The following is a 19698-nucleotide window of genomic DNA, read 5'->3' on the forward strand; positions in this document are numbered from 1 at the left end:
GCCAGGCTCCAACACTGTACACATCTGGTGCTAAAAAACTCCTGTTTTTCCAGAAAGATGAGTTGATTCACGAGCAGAATCCAATTTCTCTTTGGAAAACTGTTTTATTTTATTATTTGTTGTATTTTTTATTGTTTTACGCCTCTATTTGGTAATGCTTATCTGTCTATAAATATTCAAAATAAACAGCAAAGCGTGAGTTTCTACCAGGTCATTTATCAAACCAAACACACCAGCAGTTGATGAAGCGTCATTCCTTTCAACCTCTGAGAATTCACAGGATTCGTGTGGCTTCTAGTCCAAACTCTTCGCCCAAGGAGAACTGTGATCCACTTGGCACTAGGACCCTGCCGAGCCAAACCGTGCGCATCTGCGTACTGACAAACTGCGCCATTTTACAATTTCAGCAGTAACTGAAGCAGCCCCACCAAGGGAGCAAGGCTTCACCTACTGCTAGAGAGTAGCAAAGGAGCTATTTACACAGATGCCTCATGACAATCACCCAATTATTTTTTATTTTTTTCAGCTGAAACTGGAGCAACCAAAACTGCAAATCAATACATCTGAAGCACATTACTGAATGCGTAACCATAGCAACACACCAGGAACTGAGGATGCTGCTGTCTGGTAACAAGGTTAGTCCATTTCAAGTTCAAGATCATATTCATTAAAATGAGTTACCCACTGCCCCGTTATTTCATAGCCAGCCTCCCCCCACCCCGACGATCATCTACCAGTATAGTGCCTGAGGCATCTCACCTCCACTACATGCATCTACACAGAGGTCAAAAGATGCTCTATGATCATTCAACTTCTATCCTTCAGCATTCAAAGTATTTTAAGCTTCAACTGCTCTCCCTTTTGGTTTCCCCAAGAGCTACAGTAGATTTCTTACTCTTTAGGGTTAGGCTCATATTTTGGAATTAAACTTCTGTTTCCTCCTATTTATTCCATTATACTTTGCCATCAAATGTTAACGCTGTTAGTTCTGACCTGAAGAGGCACCTAGCAAGAACCAAAGGAAATAATATTTCTTCCCCCCCGCACACATCTAGTTTAAGAAGCTGGCTCCATCACCCTGCAGGCAGGAGACGCTCAGCATCAAGGTGCAGGCAAATTTGGCAACCATCACTTCCCAGCAGCTCTGTATTTCAGAGGTCATCAGGGGAGCCCTTCTGTACTCTGTCAAAGTTCCTTCTAGTATCCTGTTCCCAACAGCGGCAGCAAGATGCCCCAGTGGGGAGCCTGTAGCAGAGCAGGAAGGCAACACCCCCCTTGTGCGGTTTGCCACACCCCTCCTGAAATCAAGAGGGGCACCACCTCTGTGAAACAGGAGGGCCCGCTAGTGGCCATGGCTCATTACCATGGAGAGACCTCCCCTCCTCCACAAATTTACCAAATCCCATTTTAAAGCTTTTGGGGACAGGCCATAGCTCAGCGGTAAAGCATCTGGTTTGCATGCAGGAGGCCCCAGGTTCAATCCCCAGATGGCATCTCCAGGGAGAGCTGGGAAAAGATTCCTGGTTGACCCCCTGGAGGGTCACTGCTGCCAGTCAGTGTGGCGAGCTAGATAGACCAGCCGTCCAACAACTCGGTTCCTAAGTTCCTAAAGCTATTAAAGCCGGCACCACATATCACAGCAGCGAATTCCCATGATGCATCATGCGTGTTATGAAGTCATGTTTTCTTTTTTCTACCCTGAATCCACTGCCAATCAATTGCAGCACTATTTTAACTAGTATTTCAGTTTTACAAGTACAGTTTAGCATGACATTCCCATAATAATCCTTTTGTTCATTCAAGCCTTGGGAGCACACAGGGCAAGCATCAAGCCCTGGAGCAGAGATGGAATCCTTGCATACAGGGAAGGCCAAACCACGAACAGCCTTTCCCCAATAGCCAATGCTTTGATTTGGATCCCTGCATTGAGCAGGGGGTTGGACTTGATGGCCTTATAGGCCCCTTCCCCCCTTCCAACTCTACTATTCTGTGATTCTACTGGAAGATGATAAAATACGCCAAAGGCCTTGGAAGGCAAGTCAGCATTGTTGCCTCTTCCACAAAAGGAGAAACTGAGGCAGAGAAAGTGAAAGCACTTTATTCAAGGCCTTGTAACTCAGCAGCTGCATATACAGTAGGGAGCCGGCAAATGGGGCCCCTCCAGATGTTATGTGACTTCATTAGGCAGCATTTTCTTAACCACACACAACACGCCCCTTGGTTTTTGGTCCATACCCTGCCAGAGGGTCAGGACCAGCCATGCACAGTCCCTGGCTCCCCGTAGCTGCCCGCCATGCTGCCAGGAGGCAGTCCCTCCAGGCCAGTTCTGCCCACCAAGAGTTGGTCTTCCCTACCAGGTCAGAGTAAACAGCTGCTCAGTCACTGCCGTGCCAGGCAGGTTCTAAGAGTCGCTACTCTTGTTTTTATTCTTAGATTTATTACCCACCCTTCACCAGAAGGTCTCAGGGCAGGACTAAGCAATATAAAATACAACAGCAAAACCATTTAAAACAAATTCCTATCACAGCTAGAGTGGGTCCTAAAAATATATGCTCAAGTGTCAAGGGCCAGGGTATTGAGGTCTCTTCAGCATACAGACAGAGCTGTGTAATGAAGGTGCCAGACAGGCATGCCTCTGTGGGGAGGGAATTACACACCTTAAGAAGGGGTTGCCAAAGAGACCACCACCACCACCGCCCTGAGCTGCTGAAGGCAGCAGAATAACCAAGAGGGCTCCTCAAGAGGTCTGCAGGGGAAGAGGAGATCTGTGGGTATTTGGGGCCTGAGTCATTTAGGGCTTTAAACATGAGTTTGAGCACCTTAAGTTGGGCCCAGAAACGGAAAGTTCACATTAGTCAACCGAGTTCACTTAAATGGCAGAAAGAAACATGCAGGTCCCAACAAAGACATAGTGCACTCAACCAGCACTGCAGTAATTTTGCAGTGGCCAGCAACAAATGGGAAAGCAAAGGAAGAAGCATTCAGGCACTTCCTTGTATTACGTTATTGGTTATTTCTATGCTGCCTTTTGGCCAAAACAGCCCCCAAATACACCAAGGTTCACAACGAATACACACAAATACAAAACACAACTAACAAAAAGGCAATGAAATTTACAAAACTTTAAAACAACAAAATCCTAACAATTAAAAAAACAACTAAAAGCCAAATATATTCATCTTCCTGGTAAAGGGCAGTCCCCAGAAAGATGCCAAAAACTGCAGGGATGAGGGAGCAAAGCAGGTGCCCCTTGATGGTCCCAGTACAGTCCCACCCCTGCAGCAGTAAAACAAATGGGTGGAGCAGTTGCCAAAGGACCCTTTTGTAGAACAAGGGACAGGCCATCCTCTGTCACGCGACTGCTGACTTTTATACCTACATGAGCCTCACAGTGGAAACACACTGACTGGCATCTCTGCTAAACAGCTGATTTGCTGCCAAGAAAATAGTCCCCAAACTTCTACCCAACAAGGAAGTTGCACCCACTTCCACAAAAAAAGGATCCCCTTGTGTAATCTGCCTGTTTCCACTAGCCACTGATTTTTTTTATTCTCCACCTTTGAGGAAAGTCCTTAAAGCTGAATGTTTGTAGACTACCTTGAGCTGAGAAAAATGTGAGTGAAGGATTTTGACAAGGAGTGTATAGTCAGCCTACTTGCCTGCAAGTCTTTTGAATGCAAGTATTTTGAATGAATCACCAAAGGCTTCTGAGGAAGCTTAGCAGTCATGGAATAAGAGGAGAGGTCCTCTTGTGGATAAGGAATTGGTTAAGAAGCAGAAAGCAGAGAGTAGGAATAAACAGACAGTTCTCCCAATGGAGGGCTGTAGAAAGTGGAGTCCCTCAAGGATCGGTATTGGGACCTGTACTTTTCAACTTGTTCATTAATGACCTAGAATTAGGAGTGAGCAGTGAAGTGGCCAAGTTTGTTGACGACACTAAATTGTTCAGGGTTGTTAAAACAAAAAGGGATTGCGAAGAGCTCCAAAAAGACCTCTCCAAACTGAGTGAATGGGCGGAAAAATGGCAAATGCAATTCAATATAAACAAGTGTAAAATTATGCATATTGGAGCAAAAAATCTTAATTTCACATATACGCTCATGGGGTCTGAACTGGCGGTGACCGACCAGGAGAGAGACCTCGGGGTTGTAGTGGACAGCACGATGAAAATGTCAACCCAGTGTGCGGCAGCTGTGAAAAAGGCAAATTCCATGCTAGGGATAATTAGGAAAGGTATTGAAAATAAAACAGCCGATATCATAATGCCATTGTATAAATCTATGGTGCGGCCGCATTTGGAATACTGTGTACAGTTCTGGTCGCCTCATCTCAAAAAGGATATTATAGAGTTGGAAAAGGTTCAGAAGAGGGCAACCAGAATGATCAAGGGGATGGAGCGACTCCCTTACGAGGAAAGGTTGCAGCATTTGGGGCTTTTTAGTTAAGAGAAAAGGCGGGTCAGAGGAGACATGATAGAAGTGTATAAAATTATGCATGGCATGGAGAAAGTGGATAGAGAAAAGTTCTTCTCCCTCTCTCATAATACTAGAACTCGTGGACATTCAAAGAAGCTGAATGTTGGAAGATTCAGGACAGACAAAAGGAAGTCCTTCTTTACTCAGCGCATAGTTAAACTATGGAATTTGCTCCCACAAGATGCAGTAATGGCCACCAGCTTGGATGGCTTTAAAAGAAGATTAGACAAATTCATGGAGGACAGGGCTATCAATGGCTACTAGCCGTGATGGCTGTGCTCTGCCAACCTAGTCAGAGGCAGCATGCTTCTGAAAACCAGTTGCCGGAAGCCTCAGGAGGGGAGAGTGTTCTTGCACTCGGGTCCTGCTTGCGGGCTTCCCCCAGGCACCTGGTTGGCCACTGTGAGAACAGGATGCTGGACTAGATGGGCCACTGGCCTGATCCAGCAGGCTCTTCTTATGTTCTTATGATCAAAGAGGAGGATATCACAATCTACTTGACCATTCAGTTAAGAACTGAGGGCAAGAAACTGGTGCCTGGGGAGGGGTGAGGGGTGGGGGGGGGGTTCCAACAAAAACTGCCTTCTAAGCAAATGCCCACATTTGAAATGTTAAGAACCCAGCCAATAAGCTAAGAATTTATAAACACACGTGCAACCTCTCAAAAACAACTGATCAGATTTTTTACAGGAACAGATGTTACCCCTGTGGTTTCATTATTCAAATTTTGTTCAGCCTATCCAGATTCTATAATGACCCTGAAGGGAGAAAAGAAGCACCTCAGCACAGCCTGTAATACAAAATCTCCTCTCAACGTCCAGACTGCTTGAAGGCCAGCGACCTCGTCCTGAAGGAAATGGTGAGCTAAAACTCGCACCACAAGGTTTCCCCTGGCAGAATACGGCAGAATTCAGTATTTTTCCATTGTAGCAAAATTCCTTTGTTTAAGGGCAAATCCTGAGACTTCAGCAAGAAAGGCGCAGCCGCCCAAGCCCCCCAGCAAGCCAGGAGGGGCGAAGAGGCTCAGCCCCCAGCCCCGCGCTCTCTCCCTTTCCCCGTCCCCCTTCTCGGGGGCTTCCCCAAGGCTTTTCCGGCTCTCAGACGAGCGCTGGCGGCGGCGGGGGATGCGCTTCCTAGAGGTGGTGCCGCCGGGGCCCTCCTGGGGGCGAGGCGGCGCCAGCCAGCCAGCCGGTCTCTCGTCCCTTGGGCAGGCCTTGTGGTAGGACGCCACCACCCCGGGAAGGCTCGGGCTTTTCAGCGGTAAGCGCAGCTTCGCTTATCTTTTTGTGCACACACTGGCCCCCTTGTTTTAACCCTTCTGCGCCTCACCCGGAGAAGGGCTGCGGGAAAGGCGCTGCTGGGGAGGGGAGCCCAGCCCGCGGAGGATTCCCCGGGCACCCTCGGATGGCTCTACGCGCTTTGCATACGTAGCCTTGCTCTTGATCCCCTTCACAGCCCTGTAAGGTAGGCCAGTGTTAGTCTCCTGCCGTGACGTCACTGAGAGAGGAGAGGGGCGCAGCCTTTGCTTCAGGCAGGGCGGGGCCTTTGTGCTCCCTGCAGCGCCCCTTCCCACTGCCCCCCGCTCCCGTTCACCCCCTTTTCTATTTCTCTCACACTCACCGCTTCCGTCGAGCCGCCGCCCGGCACCAGCTACCCGCCGCGCCTGCTCTGACAGGTTGGACCCTGCACGCGGAAGGCTGTCTTCGCGCCGCCGGGCCCGAGGCTCAGCGCAGAACTCCAGAACTTCCCAATGCAGGCGCCGTCAGGGCAGCCCCTCCGTGAAGGTCCTTGCTTGCCAGTCCTGCGCAGGCGCGATAGGGCCGGCGAAGCCTGAACAGGGAAGAAGGCGGGGCCTCTGAGGGCAGCCGCGGGGGGGGGGGGGTGTTGCAGCGGCTTCACGCGGGCTGCTCCAAGGCTGTGATCCCGGGGCGGGCGGGTAGGCGGGCAGGCACTTACTCCCGAGGAGGAGATGGCGGGCCGAGCGTCGCCCGGACTCCCTGGCAGGCGTGCGGGCCGTGCCAGCAACATCACCCCCGCCCCTTGGGGCCGGGCCGGGCGAGCTCCCTCCCCTCGTCGGTAGCAGGGGAGGAAGAGGCGGCGGCACACGGAGCTGGGACAGGAGCCAAGCCGACGGACGGACGGACGACCAGCGCGGGTAAGGGCGGCCCCCGGTGGCGGCGGCTTGGAAGAGGCTCCTTCCCCGGACAGCCTCGCTTCGGTGCTGGGGCTGGGGGGCGCTTCTTAGGAGGCCACGACGTGACCGACCCAGGCTCACCGGGAGGTCCCGCGAGCGGCTCCTTTGCCGCCTCCCGCGCGCTGCGGGCGTGTCTTTCTGGCTCCGAGGTGCTCCCGTCCTTCTCCGCCCCGGAGCGCTTCTACGTCCCTTCGCCTCGCCTTCCCGTGGCCCGAAGCCATTTCCGATCTCCCGGGTGGTGGTGGTGCTGGGCTGGGGTGCTGCTTCCCCCCGAGAAAAAAAGAAAGAGAACCGCTTTCTCTTGGGGCTTTTATTCGCCCTTTTCAGGCATCATTTTCAACATTTCCTTCCTGAGCTTAACTCCGCAAGTGTAAGCTGACAGAGGGACAGCGCCTCGTCCCTTCCCCCTCCCAGAGGAGAGCAGCGCCAGGAAACCGCCCTTCCCGGAACTTCCCTGGCCAGGGAGCTTGTCTGGGGCACCTCTTGCTTCACCCTGAGCCGGCCAATGATTCACAGGTGAAGCGCTCTGTTCCTTCCCATCCGTTCACTGCCGGCTGTGCCCTTCGCCTCCAGGACGTTGCACGCTAAATTCTCGCTGCCACTCTCGGGATGCGCCGCTAATTCTGTACTCCCGACAACAACCACCACAGCAAAAGTATACGGGTTGACAATGAGAGCAAAGGGCCAGGAGGTATCGAGCAACCTGGCGCACCATTTGTGATGCCTGGAATTTGGCTGGGGAACGTTCTTGCAAACGGAGCAGCCCCACCCGGAATGGAAAGGGGGGGGTGACGCCGCTGCCCGACTTCAGCACTTCCTTCCCAGTTCCTCTTTTTCTGCCTTCAGGAGCTCCATGCCCAGAAGGAAAGGTGTCCAGCCCCTGCAAAAGCTTTGCTTGGAGAATGTGGCTGGGAACATGAATCACGTCTGGCTCAGGGACTACACAGAGCACTACCTGGACGAGTACCACTTCCGCTACATCATGGGGCCCTTCAGCGAGCTAGGTGAGGAGGACGGGCTGGCTGGGGAAAGTGCCAGCGCCACCCACCAGGGGCAGCAGGACCGCTGGAACATTGCTGGCACAGGCAACAGGGGCAAGAGGCAAAGCCCGCCGTGGGCCCAGCCACAGGGGCACATGGAGGTGGTCCTTCAAACAGGCCCCGGTGCCCTGGTTGGTATGCAGCACTGCAGGGTGGAGGAAGGTTGCTCAGTTCTTTGGCCTCCATGTTCAGAGGAGAGCGGCAGAAATGTTCTGAGGCCCCACAAGGAAGAGGTGCCTGTGTGAGGTTAGAGGCAGGCGCTGGTTCCTCCTGCCCTGTTTGAAGTGAAGGTGGCGCAGATGCAGTCTGAATAAGGAGGAGGCTGGGATTTAAATATGCCAAGATTGCCTTTGGGCTCCCTGGGAAGTGGGTAGCATGTGATGCTGCTGCAAGGGAGCCTGGGTGCTTCTATGGGGTTGTATGTGGGTGGCTCTCTCCCTCCTCCTGTGACACCCAGCAAAACGCAGCATCAACCCAGCATTACAATCTGCACTGCTAGTTAGGAAAGCTGCCCGGGGCTGTGTGTGTTGTACCAGCAGGCTCCCTTGGATGTGGGTGGGTGGGCTGCGTGTGCCCTCCTCCTGTGCATGGCCACTGCTGCCCCCTCAGCAGGAAACTTCAGGGGGGGCTGAGAGAGGAGCAGGCAGGCCAGCTAAAGGAGAGGCGCCACTTGTCACTGGCCTGCTCCCACTGGAGGCCGCTTCACAGCTGGAGTGACTAGAAGCGGGGAGAGGTCTCCTTCCCGTGACCTTCTGCATCCTCTCCCCGCCCCACCCCCGTTGTTCCTAACAGGGAAGGGTCACAGAGGAGAGAGGCTTCTCTTCCTTGGGCAACCTGCTGGTTCCATGCTTTGAAGAAAAAAGCCAGCTGTCGGCTGCCCAAGGGGGGAGGGTCCAGACAGCGCACCTCAGGGGTCCTGCATTAGCCTAGGAACTGCCCATCGTGGACCCCTAGGCATATTATCTAAAGTTCAGTTGTTCTGGTGTGGCAGTCTGGTCGGCAAGCCAAGTGCCAATCCCTACCCAGCCATGAAGCTTGTGAGGTGACAGGTGAACTTTTCCCAGCTGAACCTACCTCGCAGAGTTGTTGTGAGGTTACAGTGGGATGGAGGAGAACTACATACACTGCCTTGAGTTCATTGGTGGGAAGGCGGGATAGAAACATAATAAATAAATAAGTAGGAAAATGTTGGGTGGCACCCTCAGCCCCCCGCTCCTCTTCCCATCTCCTGAAGCTCTTGGCTGTCAATCTTCTGCTCAGAGCACCTTCAAGTTAACAGCTGGGTATTGTTTCCCCGCCCTTCCCAGCTGGCTCTCTCATCCAGCAGCTGCTCCAGTTGATGGGGCAGAGCCGGCGCCTGACCCGGCCCATGCTGCACTTGCTCCTGGTGCCGCACCTGACGGAGCTCAGCTTGAGCACCTGCCCGAAGCTGGTCACCCAAGCCATTGCCCAGATCATCACAGTGCGCTGCAAGGTAAGTGTCCTGGCTCCAGCCTGAGAAGCAGACTCAACGCAGAGACTTGGTTTTACACAACACTTTATTCCAGAAGTCAGTACAGGAATGCAGTGTCAGGCATTCTGGGCATGATTCAGGATACAGGACACTAACAGACTAGGCATCTCTCAGAAATAGGCTAAGCATATCTCACGAACAGACTAGGCATGTGGAGGCAACAGCAGGCCGTTATCGCAACAATCTAATCACGTCTAGCCATCCTAAATATCAGAGAGGTGGCTGCCCACCACGTTACTTGTCCGAACATTCTCTAGTACTTTCCAGCTTTTGCTGCAAGTCAAAGACTTTTCCGAGAAGCAAAGAGCACTTTAACTGCGTGACCATGGCAAAAGTGTAATCTCTGACTCTGATACACTACTTCCACTTTGCTCTCTGGAAGACTCCAGGCTGTTTATTACGTTTTATCTGTTCAGCAGATAGGTTTGGGCTGGGTGCCAGTGGGAATTCCTTTCTGTCCTAGACATGGGGTTGTGGGCACCATTAGACTCACCAGACTGAGAGCTGCCACAGATTTCTAGAAATATTTCTCCCGTGTTTTCCCCAGTCCCCTCCGTGACATCTGTACCCACACTTCATCTTCCCATCTTGCCAACGTTTCTCCTTGGTGCCCATGACAATAGCAGGGGGGAGGGTGTTGTGCCAGGACAGGATCTCTTAGGGAGCTCCTTCCTTGTATGAGGTTCCCCTTCTGCTTATCTCCTGGCCCACATTTGGCCTCTTTGCTTAGTAGCACATGACACATAAGCTGCTGGCATCATACTGGCATTATGATATCCCTAGAGACCCTTTACTAATGATCCAGAACACAAAATTTGTCTTTTTCGTAGCAGCTGCCACACACAAGGTCAACATTTTCATTAAGCTATCCGCTGTGACCCCAAAATTTCTGTCCTGGTCAGCTGCTGCCACTTTAGACTCTTATTACCATATGTGTGAAGTTATGGGGGGGTTGCCCCAGTGGCATCATTTTACAATTGCTTATATTGAATTTCATTTGCCAGTTTACTGCCCATTCACTCAGTTTGGGGAGACCAGGGGGACTTAGAGGGTTACAGCAAAGCAACAAAGAGCCTTGTGGCACCGTAAGGACCAGCTGGCTAATTGTTGCCCCAGGGGCTTTCCTGGCCCAGAGTCCACTTCATCAGGTGCACTGAGTGTCATCCTCAGTTGGGCTTGGTGGATCTGATGATGTGGCCTCTAGTCCACGAAAGCTCTTATCGTTATAAGGCGGTGAGTTTTTAAGGCACTACAAGACTCTTTCTTGCTGCTTAGAAGGGGGGCTTTTCCTTCTTCCTTTTTTTTTTTTAACATGCCCACTCTGCAGTCTCCAGTTTGATGCACGAGTGAAGGATCCTGCAAATTCAGCTTCTGGCAACAGGCAAGTAAGACGGGCATTAATATAAGTCTTGTTATCTGGAAGAGGCTAGCAGTGGCAGCTTGAGCTAGTATTCTTGCACAAATGCCCAGCCTCTTGGCCACCCTCGTCCAATTTCTACTTCTCTGATGCAGTGAGGAGGGGCAGGATTTCAGAATGCTCCAAGACTGGCTCTCTCAAGCTTGATGAACTGGGATCAACATCTCCCTCTCTCTCCCAGTTAGATCAGTCTTATGAGCAGGGGTGGGGAGATCTGCACCTACATCTCCAAGGGTGGGGGTCAGCCAATCCCTGAACATACCAGGAGGGCAACCGGCTCAACAATTCCACCTGCTGCTCAGCAAAACAAACTAAAGTAATCCCAGCTCAGCAGCCAAATTGCTCAGGGGCTGCCAGAAATTACTTGCTCAGAGGGCAGGTATAATTCCCACCCCCTCCCGATTTAAGAGGGGGAAATAAATGTGTAATGGTGAGGATCCATGGATGTTCCTCTCTCTTGCTCGGGGGGCGGAGGGAAGAGAGTGCATGCATGTACAACCAGCCACTTGCATGCAGACCAGACATTGCGTTTGTTCACTGCCCTCTCGTCTCTCTTTCCTGAGGTAGAATTTGTCCTTGCTGGATCTCCGAGGCTGCAGCCGGATCCCCACAGATGCTCTGGTTGACCTGATAGAAGGCTTGCCGTGCCTCACAAAGCTGAACCTGTCAGGGACTCAGTGCAACACACAAGTGCTGTCGGCCGTGGGCTCCTGCTGCCGGCGGCTCCGTGAACTGGACGTCTCTGGCTGCAGCCGGCTGTCTGCGGACTCCCTCCTCCACCTGGCCTATGACCCCACCGTGGGCTCCTTCTGCTGCCCGGCGTTGCAGGTGCTGGCCGTGTGTGAGCTGGAGCCCAGCATGCGCAGCCAGGACCTGCTGTGGGCGCTGGCCTTCCTGTTGCTGGCACTGCCCAGCCTGACGTCCTTGGCCAACGCCTTAGTCACAGAGGCTGTGTGCCTGGTCCACAGCCAGGAGCTTGCCGGGGTCAAGATCCCCCCTGGGTTTCCCTCCCTGGAGGCGCTGGTGCAGCGCAGGGCATCCAGCCCCGAGGGGGAGGGCGGGTGCGCCAGGCAGACGCTGCCCCTCAGGCAGATGCTGCACGTGAGTGAGTCCTCCTTGGCCACGGTCTGTGCCGCTTGCCCGCATGTGGCAAAGGCAACGGTGCTTTTGGAAGAGAGCCCTGCCGTTGACTCAGGTGTCCTGCTGTCTTGGCACCACCTCACCCACCTGACGCTGAACTGCTTGGGAAGCCGGCCCCTGGGGGAGCTGCTCCCACTGACGGCGTGCCTGGGCCCCCAGCTTCAGTCCCTCTCCCTGGGGGGCTTCTCTGTCGGAGACTGGCTGGCCCTCCCCACCCTGGTCGGCCACTGCTTCAACCTCCGGGCGTTCAGTGCTTCCTTCAGCGCCCCTGGGCTGCGTGGCGTGGGCTGGGACCGGGAGCCGGGAGATGAGGGCGCAGATTTGGGCGAGGCTTTCAGCCTCCCTCCTCACACGTTCCCTCAGCTGTCTGCCTTTAAGCTAGACTTTGCTCAGTTGGACCCTCCTGTGCTTCCCCCTGATGCTGCGGCGTTGAGAGCAAGCCTTCTGTCCTTGCTGAAACATTCCCCGCGCCTGAAAAGCTTGGAACTGATCAGCCTGCTTTTCCCCCTGGATGGGCTGTTTGAGAAGGTTCTGGAGGCCCCTGGCACTGCCCTGGCGCACCTCAGCAAGCTCTCATTGGCCCAAAGCAAGGTGTCCAGTCAAACGGTCCACCTGCTGTTATCCTCTGAGAATCAGCTGAGCCACCTCAACTTGGAGGAGTGCCCTGACATTGGCCTGAGGGACTACAGTAAGCTCCTCAGGAGAGTCAGCAGGGAGGGCCTCGACCTGCTTATCGTGTGGAGGTGAAAAGCTGCCTGCCACCCCCGCTTCAGTCTGGAATGGTAGGCCCCACTTGCACTGGGATCAAGACAGAGAGTACATGTGTTTGCACAATGGAGGCTTTTCCTGCGAAGGGTGTTGAACGGGACCTGCTAGGCCCAGAGCACCTCTGCATTCAGCAAACACCAGAGAAGCCATGATTGGAGGGGGGGACAGAAGAACGCTCTGGGGAAATGGAGCCCTGTCCAAAGCTGCCTGCGATGGCCAGAGTGAGACCTTGGCACTCGACAAGAGGCTGAGAAGAGCAGGGCAGCTAGAGAAGCCATAAGATAAAACAGGTCCTGGGTTGAGAACGGGGCTGATACAAAAATGGATTGACGCGACCCCTAAAAGGAGACGCTGCTGCAAGGATTTTCACATTCTCCCCTGAGGCATTCTGAGCATATACAGAGGGCACAGCAGTTCCACCTCTGGGCTCAGTCCCAAGAGGACAGCAAGGGCTGGTCCTGTCTCTGATCGCTCTGGAAGGGAAGGGCCTCCTTCCCACGCACACCCACTTCTCCCCTTTCCTCCGTCTCAGTCCCAGTGCGGCTCAGACTCACCGAGCTCCCCAATTCCTCCCTCCCTCCCACCACCCTGGATTGGCACCGATGGTGGTAACCTGAATTTAATGCTGTGTAGTTAGAACAGTGAGGTTGCTCAGGACACGGTTAAACTTGGGTGGGGTGGAGGAGTTCTTAGGAGATTAGATGCTTGGTCAGCCGTTCTTCATTTAAAAGAGAACATCAGAAGAGCCCTGTGGCTGGATCAGGCGCAAGGGGGCCCATCTAGTCCAGCATCCCGTTCTCACAGTGGCCAACCTGACACACCTTATGGGAAGAAGGCCGCAAGCAGGATGACCGCAGGGGCACTCCCCTCCTGTGGTTTCCAGCAACTGATACTCAGAAGCGCGTCCAGCCGTGGAGGGAGAGCCCAGCCATTGTGGCTAGAAGCTGCTCTTGCTGTTTTTGTATTTACTTTGCACTGTCTTTGTTCCATTATCAGATTTACTATTCTTTAATTCTTACTGCATAGTTAATTACGCTGTACTCCTGATCAATTTTGTTTCATCATCTTGTGTGGGTGACCTACAGTAAATTACCTACAAGATTCACTCTCTGCTGCTTCTGTGTTTTACATTATGTATTAAATAAACCACTTGATTTGTTTCCATGGCCATCGTGAGGCCACGTTCTTGGCCACGGTATCTGCTGTACAGCCCAGGCTGTAACAGGTTTTGCTGCGGCAGCGGCCGTTGCTGTTTGCCTCTCAAGCCTGGGCCAGGAATCTGGCACCAGCCGGCAAGTAACCCTGAGTTCAGGCCACTTGATGGAGTGCAGTCTCCATCCCCGCAGGGTCAGCTGCCCGCCTTCCGCGCCCCGAAGGGTCATCTCTTAAGTGGACAGAGTGCAGAGTGGGTTTGGCCACATGACCACCACCTTCCCCCCCTACACACACACATGTTAAAATCGAAAAGAATTCAGGGAGCAATTTGTATTTCAGATACACAGAAGAGGCGTTGCCATCAAAGAATGCATAAGCAAACACTGAAGAACAGAACGGTAAACATGCCACTTTGTTTGCCGTTAATCCCTATATAGTGTTGATATTGGGAGGCTCTCCTGAGCTCAGCTGAAAGTCCCATTCTCTGGGTTCTCCTTTTCTCTTGCCCTGCTCTGACTAACCACCTACCCTCCCTCCCCCGTTCTCCAAATGAAGGGTGTCACGAGGTCTTTCGTATGAAGCTGATACTTAACATCCCCTTCTTAAAACAGCAGTAAAGGTCATTATCCTCACAGGCAGATCTGCCCCCACAGAGCCCCCACAAAAGACATTGAAAAATCCAGTCATCGGACCAAGGAAAGAAAGGTGATTTACAAATCCCAGATAGTTTTACTTGTGAAACGGGTGTATTGTCAAGGACGGTGCAGTGGTTTAAAGAGGAAAATAAATATTCTAGGCCATTAGAGGAAGTGGCAGTTAAAATCAACTTTAAAAATACGTTATGGGTTCAAAAAAATGGGAAAAGAATAAATACTGCCACATCATGTCTGGCGAGATGAGAGGTTTAATGCAGAAGGTCATCTAGGCATGCATGTTATTTGTCGGGAAATAATAGAGCCTTTTTAAGAACAGGCACAGGAGATCACACATGAGCAGGCAATTAAAAAAACAACAATCCAATCTCCCCCATTTTCAATTTGTGCAGATTAGGACATTTATTAATAGGTTAGACCAAAATCAGAATTTACTCAGATAATAAGACTGTGAAAGTTTACTCACAGAAAATAAACCAAAACTTTTCAAGAATCTATCGAATACTGTCTAAAGTAAAGAAGGTACATATGTGAAGATTTAAAACAAAATGGGTCAGATATATTTATTATAACATCTCAGAAGACATTTCTGTTACACAGAAGATTGACCTTTTTGGTTATAAACAGTTATAAGGAAATAAAGACAATGCATCGGTGCTGGGAGGGGGAGGGGAATGGCAAGAGCTGGCGCCTGCAACACAGATGAAGGCAATTCCTTTCATTTATGCTAGAAAAGTTGTGAAGCAGGTGTGGGGGAACTTTGGACCCAAGGCCAGTCTTAGAGGTGGGTGATCTGGGCAATTAGGGAGGAGACCTTGCAGCAGGAGCCGTTTTGTGTGTCTGCTGAACATAACCAAGAATATAGGCCTGCAACTCCATGAGTCATCCTTTGAGAGCCACCTGCACCCCATGGCAGAGACTTCATTGGGGTCTTAGAAATGGAGCTGGAATGCACTGGAAGTGGAGCAGCAAGTTCGAGAGGTAGACCATTCTGGGCTCTTTTCCTATGCACAGCTGGAGGAAAGTCTGGGAGTAGAGAGCCTGTTGCACTGTGGCGTTTTGCAGTCCTGCACAAGCCATGCACCTTGGTAATACTGCAAAGCTGCAGAGCTGCATAGGGGGGAGAGGGCATCTGGGGCAATTTTCCTCAGGCCCCCACAAAGCAAGGGGCCCCTGCCCCAACTCCTGTGCATTCCCTTGACCCCTGCCCGGCCCATGACCCTGCTCACCAGAATTCTTATTTTGTTTAAAGTTTTCATAAAAAGAGGAAATGGTATAGTAGAGCATAAGATAACCCTGAATCTCAACATGTAAGTGTGGCATAGTGGGACCTCTCCCCGGCCACGATGAAGCAAATATTTTACATAGTTCTGTATGAAGCAGACTAGATCGGGCCACCAACCTTTTTGGACCAGAGAGTACATTTCAAATTTTGAGAGAGTGCTGGGGCACGAGTCACAATATAGCTACCATAGTGGTGTGGCATAACACAAAATTACAGAGTAGTCATGGTGAAGCTTCCCATAAGTCCATTTCCATACTAGAAAAGGCTTTGTTGAATTTCTGCCTGGCATAAAGCTGTTAAAGGTGCAAGAGCCCTGTTTTTCCCCAGTGCCAACCCTAAACCAAAGCCTAGGCTGCCCTCCTGTAGCCACTTACCTAGAAGTAAGTCCCATTAAACACAAAGAGACTTCCAAGTAGTCATGTATCCCACTGTACTGTAAGTTAACTATACACTGAATTCTTAACGAGTCCCTGGTCTTTAGCTCCTGCAAAGCCTCCTTGCAAAGTTTTCACTTTTACCTTTTGGGGAGAGGAAGATTCTTTCACCCACACTTACTGTGTAGTTGTATTTGCAGGGAATAACTTCTAGGCACTACCCGATCTCAAGCAAACCCAGCACAGGAAAGATGCAACTTAGGAAAGTTGCTACAGAAAAAGGAAAGGCAAACTATGGAGATTTCAAGGCCTTTTTTTAAAAAAAGGCAGAAGTAAGAAAAGTGTGCTAAAACTGGGCAAAGCACCCAGACAACTCAGTTATCAGCTGTTATTATCCAGCCTGCCAGCTGGATTCCCTTTTCTCTCCTTCCAGGGTTCTCCATTTCATTCTAATAACATGGCTACTAAAACTACTTGTTCTCAGATAGCAACTGAGCAACCATGGGCTCCCGTTCTTTTGGAGCTGCTGGCCTCACATTTGCCCCACTGTCACAGACAGACGGAGAGGCACAGAGTCAGACACCCACAGACACCTCAAGTTCCACATTGCCCGGTAACATCTTTGCATGGTTATCTGCTTGGTCTCTCATTCTCAGCTCTTCATCAGGACAGCTTTGGTTCTTGTGCATCTGGGGGTCCTTTCCCTACAAGCGTTTGCAGTCCTTCATGATGCCCACACTTGAATCCCTTTAAAAATTCTGGAGCAGAATATAAAAGCAGTCAATCTGTAGGCACCTTGAAAGCAATACAATGATTACTAGGAGCCAACATGGATTTATGAAGAACAAATCCTGCCAAACTAAACTCATCTCATTTTTGGATCAGGTAACCTCCCTTGTAGACTGTGGGAATGCTGTGGACATAATATATCTCGACTTCAGCAAAGCTTTTGACAAAGTGCCCCATGATATTCTGATTAGCAAGATAACTAAATGTGGGCTGGATGGAACAACTATCAGGTGGATCCACAGTTGGCTCCAGAATCGTACTCAAAGAGTGCTTATCAATGGTGCCTTCTCAAACTGGGCAGAAGTAACGAGTAGGGTACCACAGGGCTCAGTCCTGGGCCCAGTGCTCTTTAACATTTTATTAACAACTTGGATGAGGAGGTACAAAGCACGGTTATCAAATTTGCAGATGATACAAAGTTGGGGGGCATAGCTAATACCGTGGAAGACAGAAACAGAATTCAAAGGGACCTTGATAGGCTGGAGCATTGGGCTGAAAATAACAGAATGAAATTCAACAGGGATGCAAAGTGCAAAGTTCTACACCTAGGAAAAAGAAACAAAATGCACAGTTATAAGATGGGGGATACTTGGCTCAGCAGTATGACATGTGAGAAGGATCTTGGAATTGCCGGTGATCACAAGATGAATATAAGCCAACAGTGTGATGTGGCTGCAAAAAGGGCAAATGTTATATTAGGCTGCATTAACAGAAGTATAGTTTCCAAATCGCATGAAGTACTAGTTCCCCTCTATTCAGCACTGGTTAGGCCTCATCTTGAATACTGCGTCCAGTTCTGGTCTCCACATTTCAAGAAGGATGCAGACAAACTGGAACGGGTTCAGAGGAGGGCAACAAAGATGATCAGGGGACTGGAAACAAAGCCCTATGAGGAGAGACAGAAAGAACTGGGCATGTTTAGTCTGGAGAAGAGAAGACTGAGGGGAGATATGATAGCACTCTTCAAGTACATGAAAGGTTGTAACATAGAGGAGGGCCGGGATCTCTTTTCGATCGTCCCAGAGTGCAGGACACGGAATAATGGGCTCAAGTTGCAGGAAGCCAGATTTCGACTGGACATCAGGAAAAACTTCCTAACTGTTAGAGCCATTACCTAGAGAGGTAGTGGGCTCTCCGACACTGGAGGCATTCAAGAGGCAGCTGGACAGCCATCTGTCGGGAATGCTTTGATTTGGACTCCTGCATTGAGCAGGGGGTTGGACTTGATGGCCTTATAGGCCCCTTCCAACTCTACTATTCTATGATTCTATGATCCCTGCGCTTTATTAATTTGGCCAAGCTTCAAGGCCTGGATATAATGCGAGCAGGTAAGGCAGGAGTCCCATCAAGCTGGCAAGGTGTACAAGGGAGAGAACATGAAGATCAGGCCAGGCTGTCACACTGCTAAAGAGGATTTGTACCCTGCTCCTTCGCTATACAGCAGCATTAGAACTAAACAAAACAAAACTCACAACCAATCCCTAAACCTGACAACTGCAATACAATAAAATACGAGGTTGTGTGCGCAGCAGAGAAAGACAACTGAAGATGAAAGATTATATAAATAAATCCAGCGTAACTAAGGGCTTCAGGGGACCATGCATTTCAAGGGGCAACAGCAGGGGTCCTGTGGAGTCGTTACTGCACAAGCAAGACGTGCATATCCAAACACCTAAGCTGAGGGTTAAGGCACCTCCTGCCCAAGCCACACCCACGTCCCCTGCGCCTGCTTTCAGGTGTTGGGCAGACAGAAACGCAGCTGCCAGTGCACAAATGGAAGCCACCCTTAAAGGGCCTTGCAATGACAGTGCATGGGCAAGGGAAAGCCGCCTGGATCACCTGTGCTAGTGAGTTTCCCCGCGGTCCCATTAAGGTCCTAAACAGTCTGCAAAACCTTGCCAGAAATAAAGGACTGAGAGAGTGCATCCAGGTTCATTGCTTGCAGCAGAGAACAGTCCAGCTTAGCTCTTGCCACCGACGGCTGGGATGGAGTAGAGTGACCCTGTGGGCTGGCCTACGACAGTGTGTGGCCGGCTGGCTTCCTTCCACCATTTTCAAGGCCTGTCAGCTTCTCTGAAGCATCCCAGAGTTTGCTGCCAATGCCAGGGTCTTGAGCGATGGGAGAGGGCAGAGTCAGGCTGCAGTCACTGTCAAAGTACTTGCCGGTGATGCCCTCGACTTCCTCGGAAATGGCACAGTACAGCGTGCTGACGGCTCCGTCTTTTGCCGCCTAGGGAGGACAGAAGGAAGTTGTCAGCAGGGTGGGCTTCTTGTGCCCATCGCTCCCCAGAACAACCTCTCTGTGCAAGAGGAAACTAAGGGAGACTTGCGAGCTACTGGGATCAGAGGCCCAAATTCCAGGTGGCAGCAGGGTTGGGAGACCTTGTTCCTGCTCAAGGGCTGCATTCCCCCAGGGGCCACTTGCCAGCGCTGGCTGGTGCTGGAGCAAAGAGTGGCCAGGACCACCTCACACACTTGCATTGCACATCAGGCAACAGCGTGAAGGGGGACAAGTCGGCCAGAGCCTACTCGCTTTGGTAACTGGGGGACATAACTGCCACATCCTTAGGGAGAGCACCTTCAAATGATCTGGGGCGGGAGCTTCCAGGAGCCACCTGGCTGGCCACTGCAGGAGGCCTCCGGTTCCATCCCTGCTATCTGCAAGTGGAACTGGGGATGTCTCCTGTGTTGAAACCCTGGAGAGTCGCTGCTGGTCAGGGTAGGCAATATAGGGCTAGATGGAGTGACTTGGGATGACAGAGGCACCTCCTGCTGTCCCTGTGTTGCCACTGGAAGCAAGGAGGCTCTCTGGCCTCCTCCAGGAAGGCCGTTGAGAGGAGAAGAACACACACTGTGAGGAATAATGGAAGAGTGGAAAGGGGCACCTTACAAAGG

At 51.3% G+C, this 19698-nt stretch overlaps 3 protein-coding genes across 10 annotated transcripts in view; 1 reads left to right on the forward strand and 2 right to left on the reverse strand.

Annotated features, from left to right (window-relative positions):
* DCTN1 (dynactin subunit 1) overlaps nucleotides 1-7093 on the reverse strand; it is a 76350-nt gene extending 69257 nt beyond the window's left edge. For 2 of the 4 annotated variants that reach the window (XM_061583723.1, XM_061583725.1), the window contains exon 1: nucleotides 6096-7093. The gene's annotated coding sequence lies outside the window, so the exon portion shown is untranslated. Of the gene's footprint in view, nucleotides 1-5254; nucleotides 5327-5804; nucleotides 6051-6095 lie in introns of those variants that run through there. The other 2 variants (XM_061583724.1, XM_061583726.1) reach the window with 2 other exon arrangements.
* On the forward strand, nucleotides 530-13652 carry LOC133363944 (uncharacterized). 3 transcript variants are annotated; one of them, XM_061583728.1, is made up of 5 exons: nucleotides 530-635; nucleotides 5211-5334; nucleotides 7516-7673; nucleotides 9017-9183; nucleotides 11207-13652. In XM_061583728.1, exons 3-5 carry the CDS (start codon nucleotides 7523-7525, stop codon nucleotides 12524-12526), a joined length of 1638 nt encoding a protein of 545 aa, XP_061439712.1. In that variant the 5' UTR covers nucleotides 530-635; nucleotides 5211-5334; nucleotides 7516-7522; the 3' UTR covers nucleotides 12527-13652. The 3 variants fall into 3 exon arrangements, with proteins under 3 accessions (XP_061439712.1, XP_061439713.1, XP_061439711.1); XM_061583727.1 differs by lacking the exons at nucleotides 530-635; nucleotides 5211-5334 and adding exons at nucleotides 6543-6630; nucleotides 6997-7185; XM_061583729.1 differs by lacking the exons at nucleotides 530-635; nucleotides 5211-5334 and adding an exon at nucleotides 6418-6630.
* Nucleotides 13653-14886: 1234 nt separating this feature from the next.
* The window catches only part of LOC133363947 (retinol dehydrogenase 11-like), a 49519-nt gene continuing 44707 nt past the window's right edge, over nucleotides 14887-19698 (reverse strand). For all 3 annotated transcript variants that reach the window (XM_061583742.1, XM_061583741.1, XM_061583739.1), the window contains one exon: nucleotides 14887-19033. In XM_061583742.1, coding sequence (XP_061439726.1) covers nucleotides 18818-19033 — 216 coding nt within the window. In that variant the 3' untranslated portion in view covers nucleotides 14887-18817. The remainder of the gene's footprint in view (nucleotides 19034-19698) is intronic.

The sequence above is a fragment of the Rhineura floridana genome, chromosome 9 (assembly GCF_030035675.1).
Source record: "Rhineura floridana isolate rRhiFlo1 chromosome 9, rRhiFlo1.hap2, whole genome shotgun sequence".
In the NCBI taxonomy this organism is placed as follows: Eukaryota; Metazoa; Chordata; class Lepidosauria; order Squamata; family Rhineuridae; genus Rhineura; species Rhineura floridana.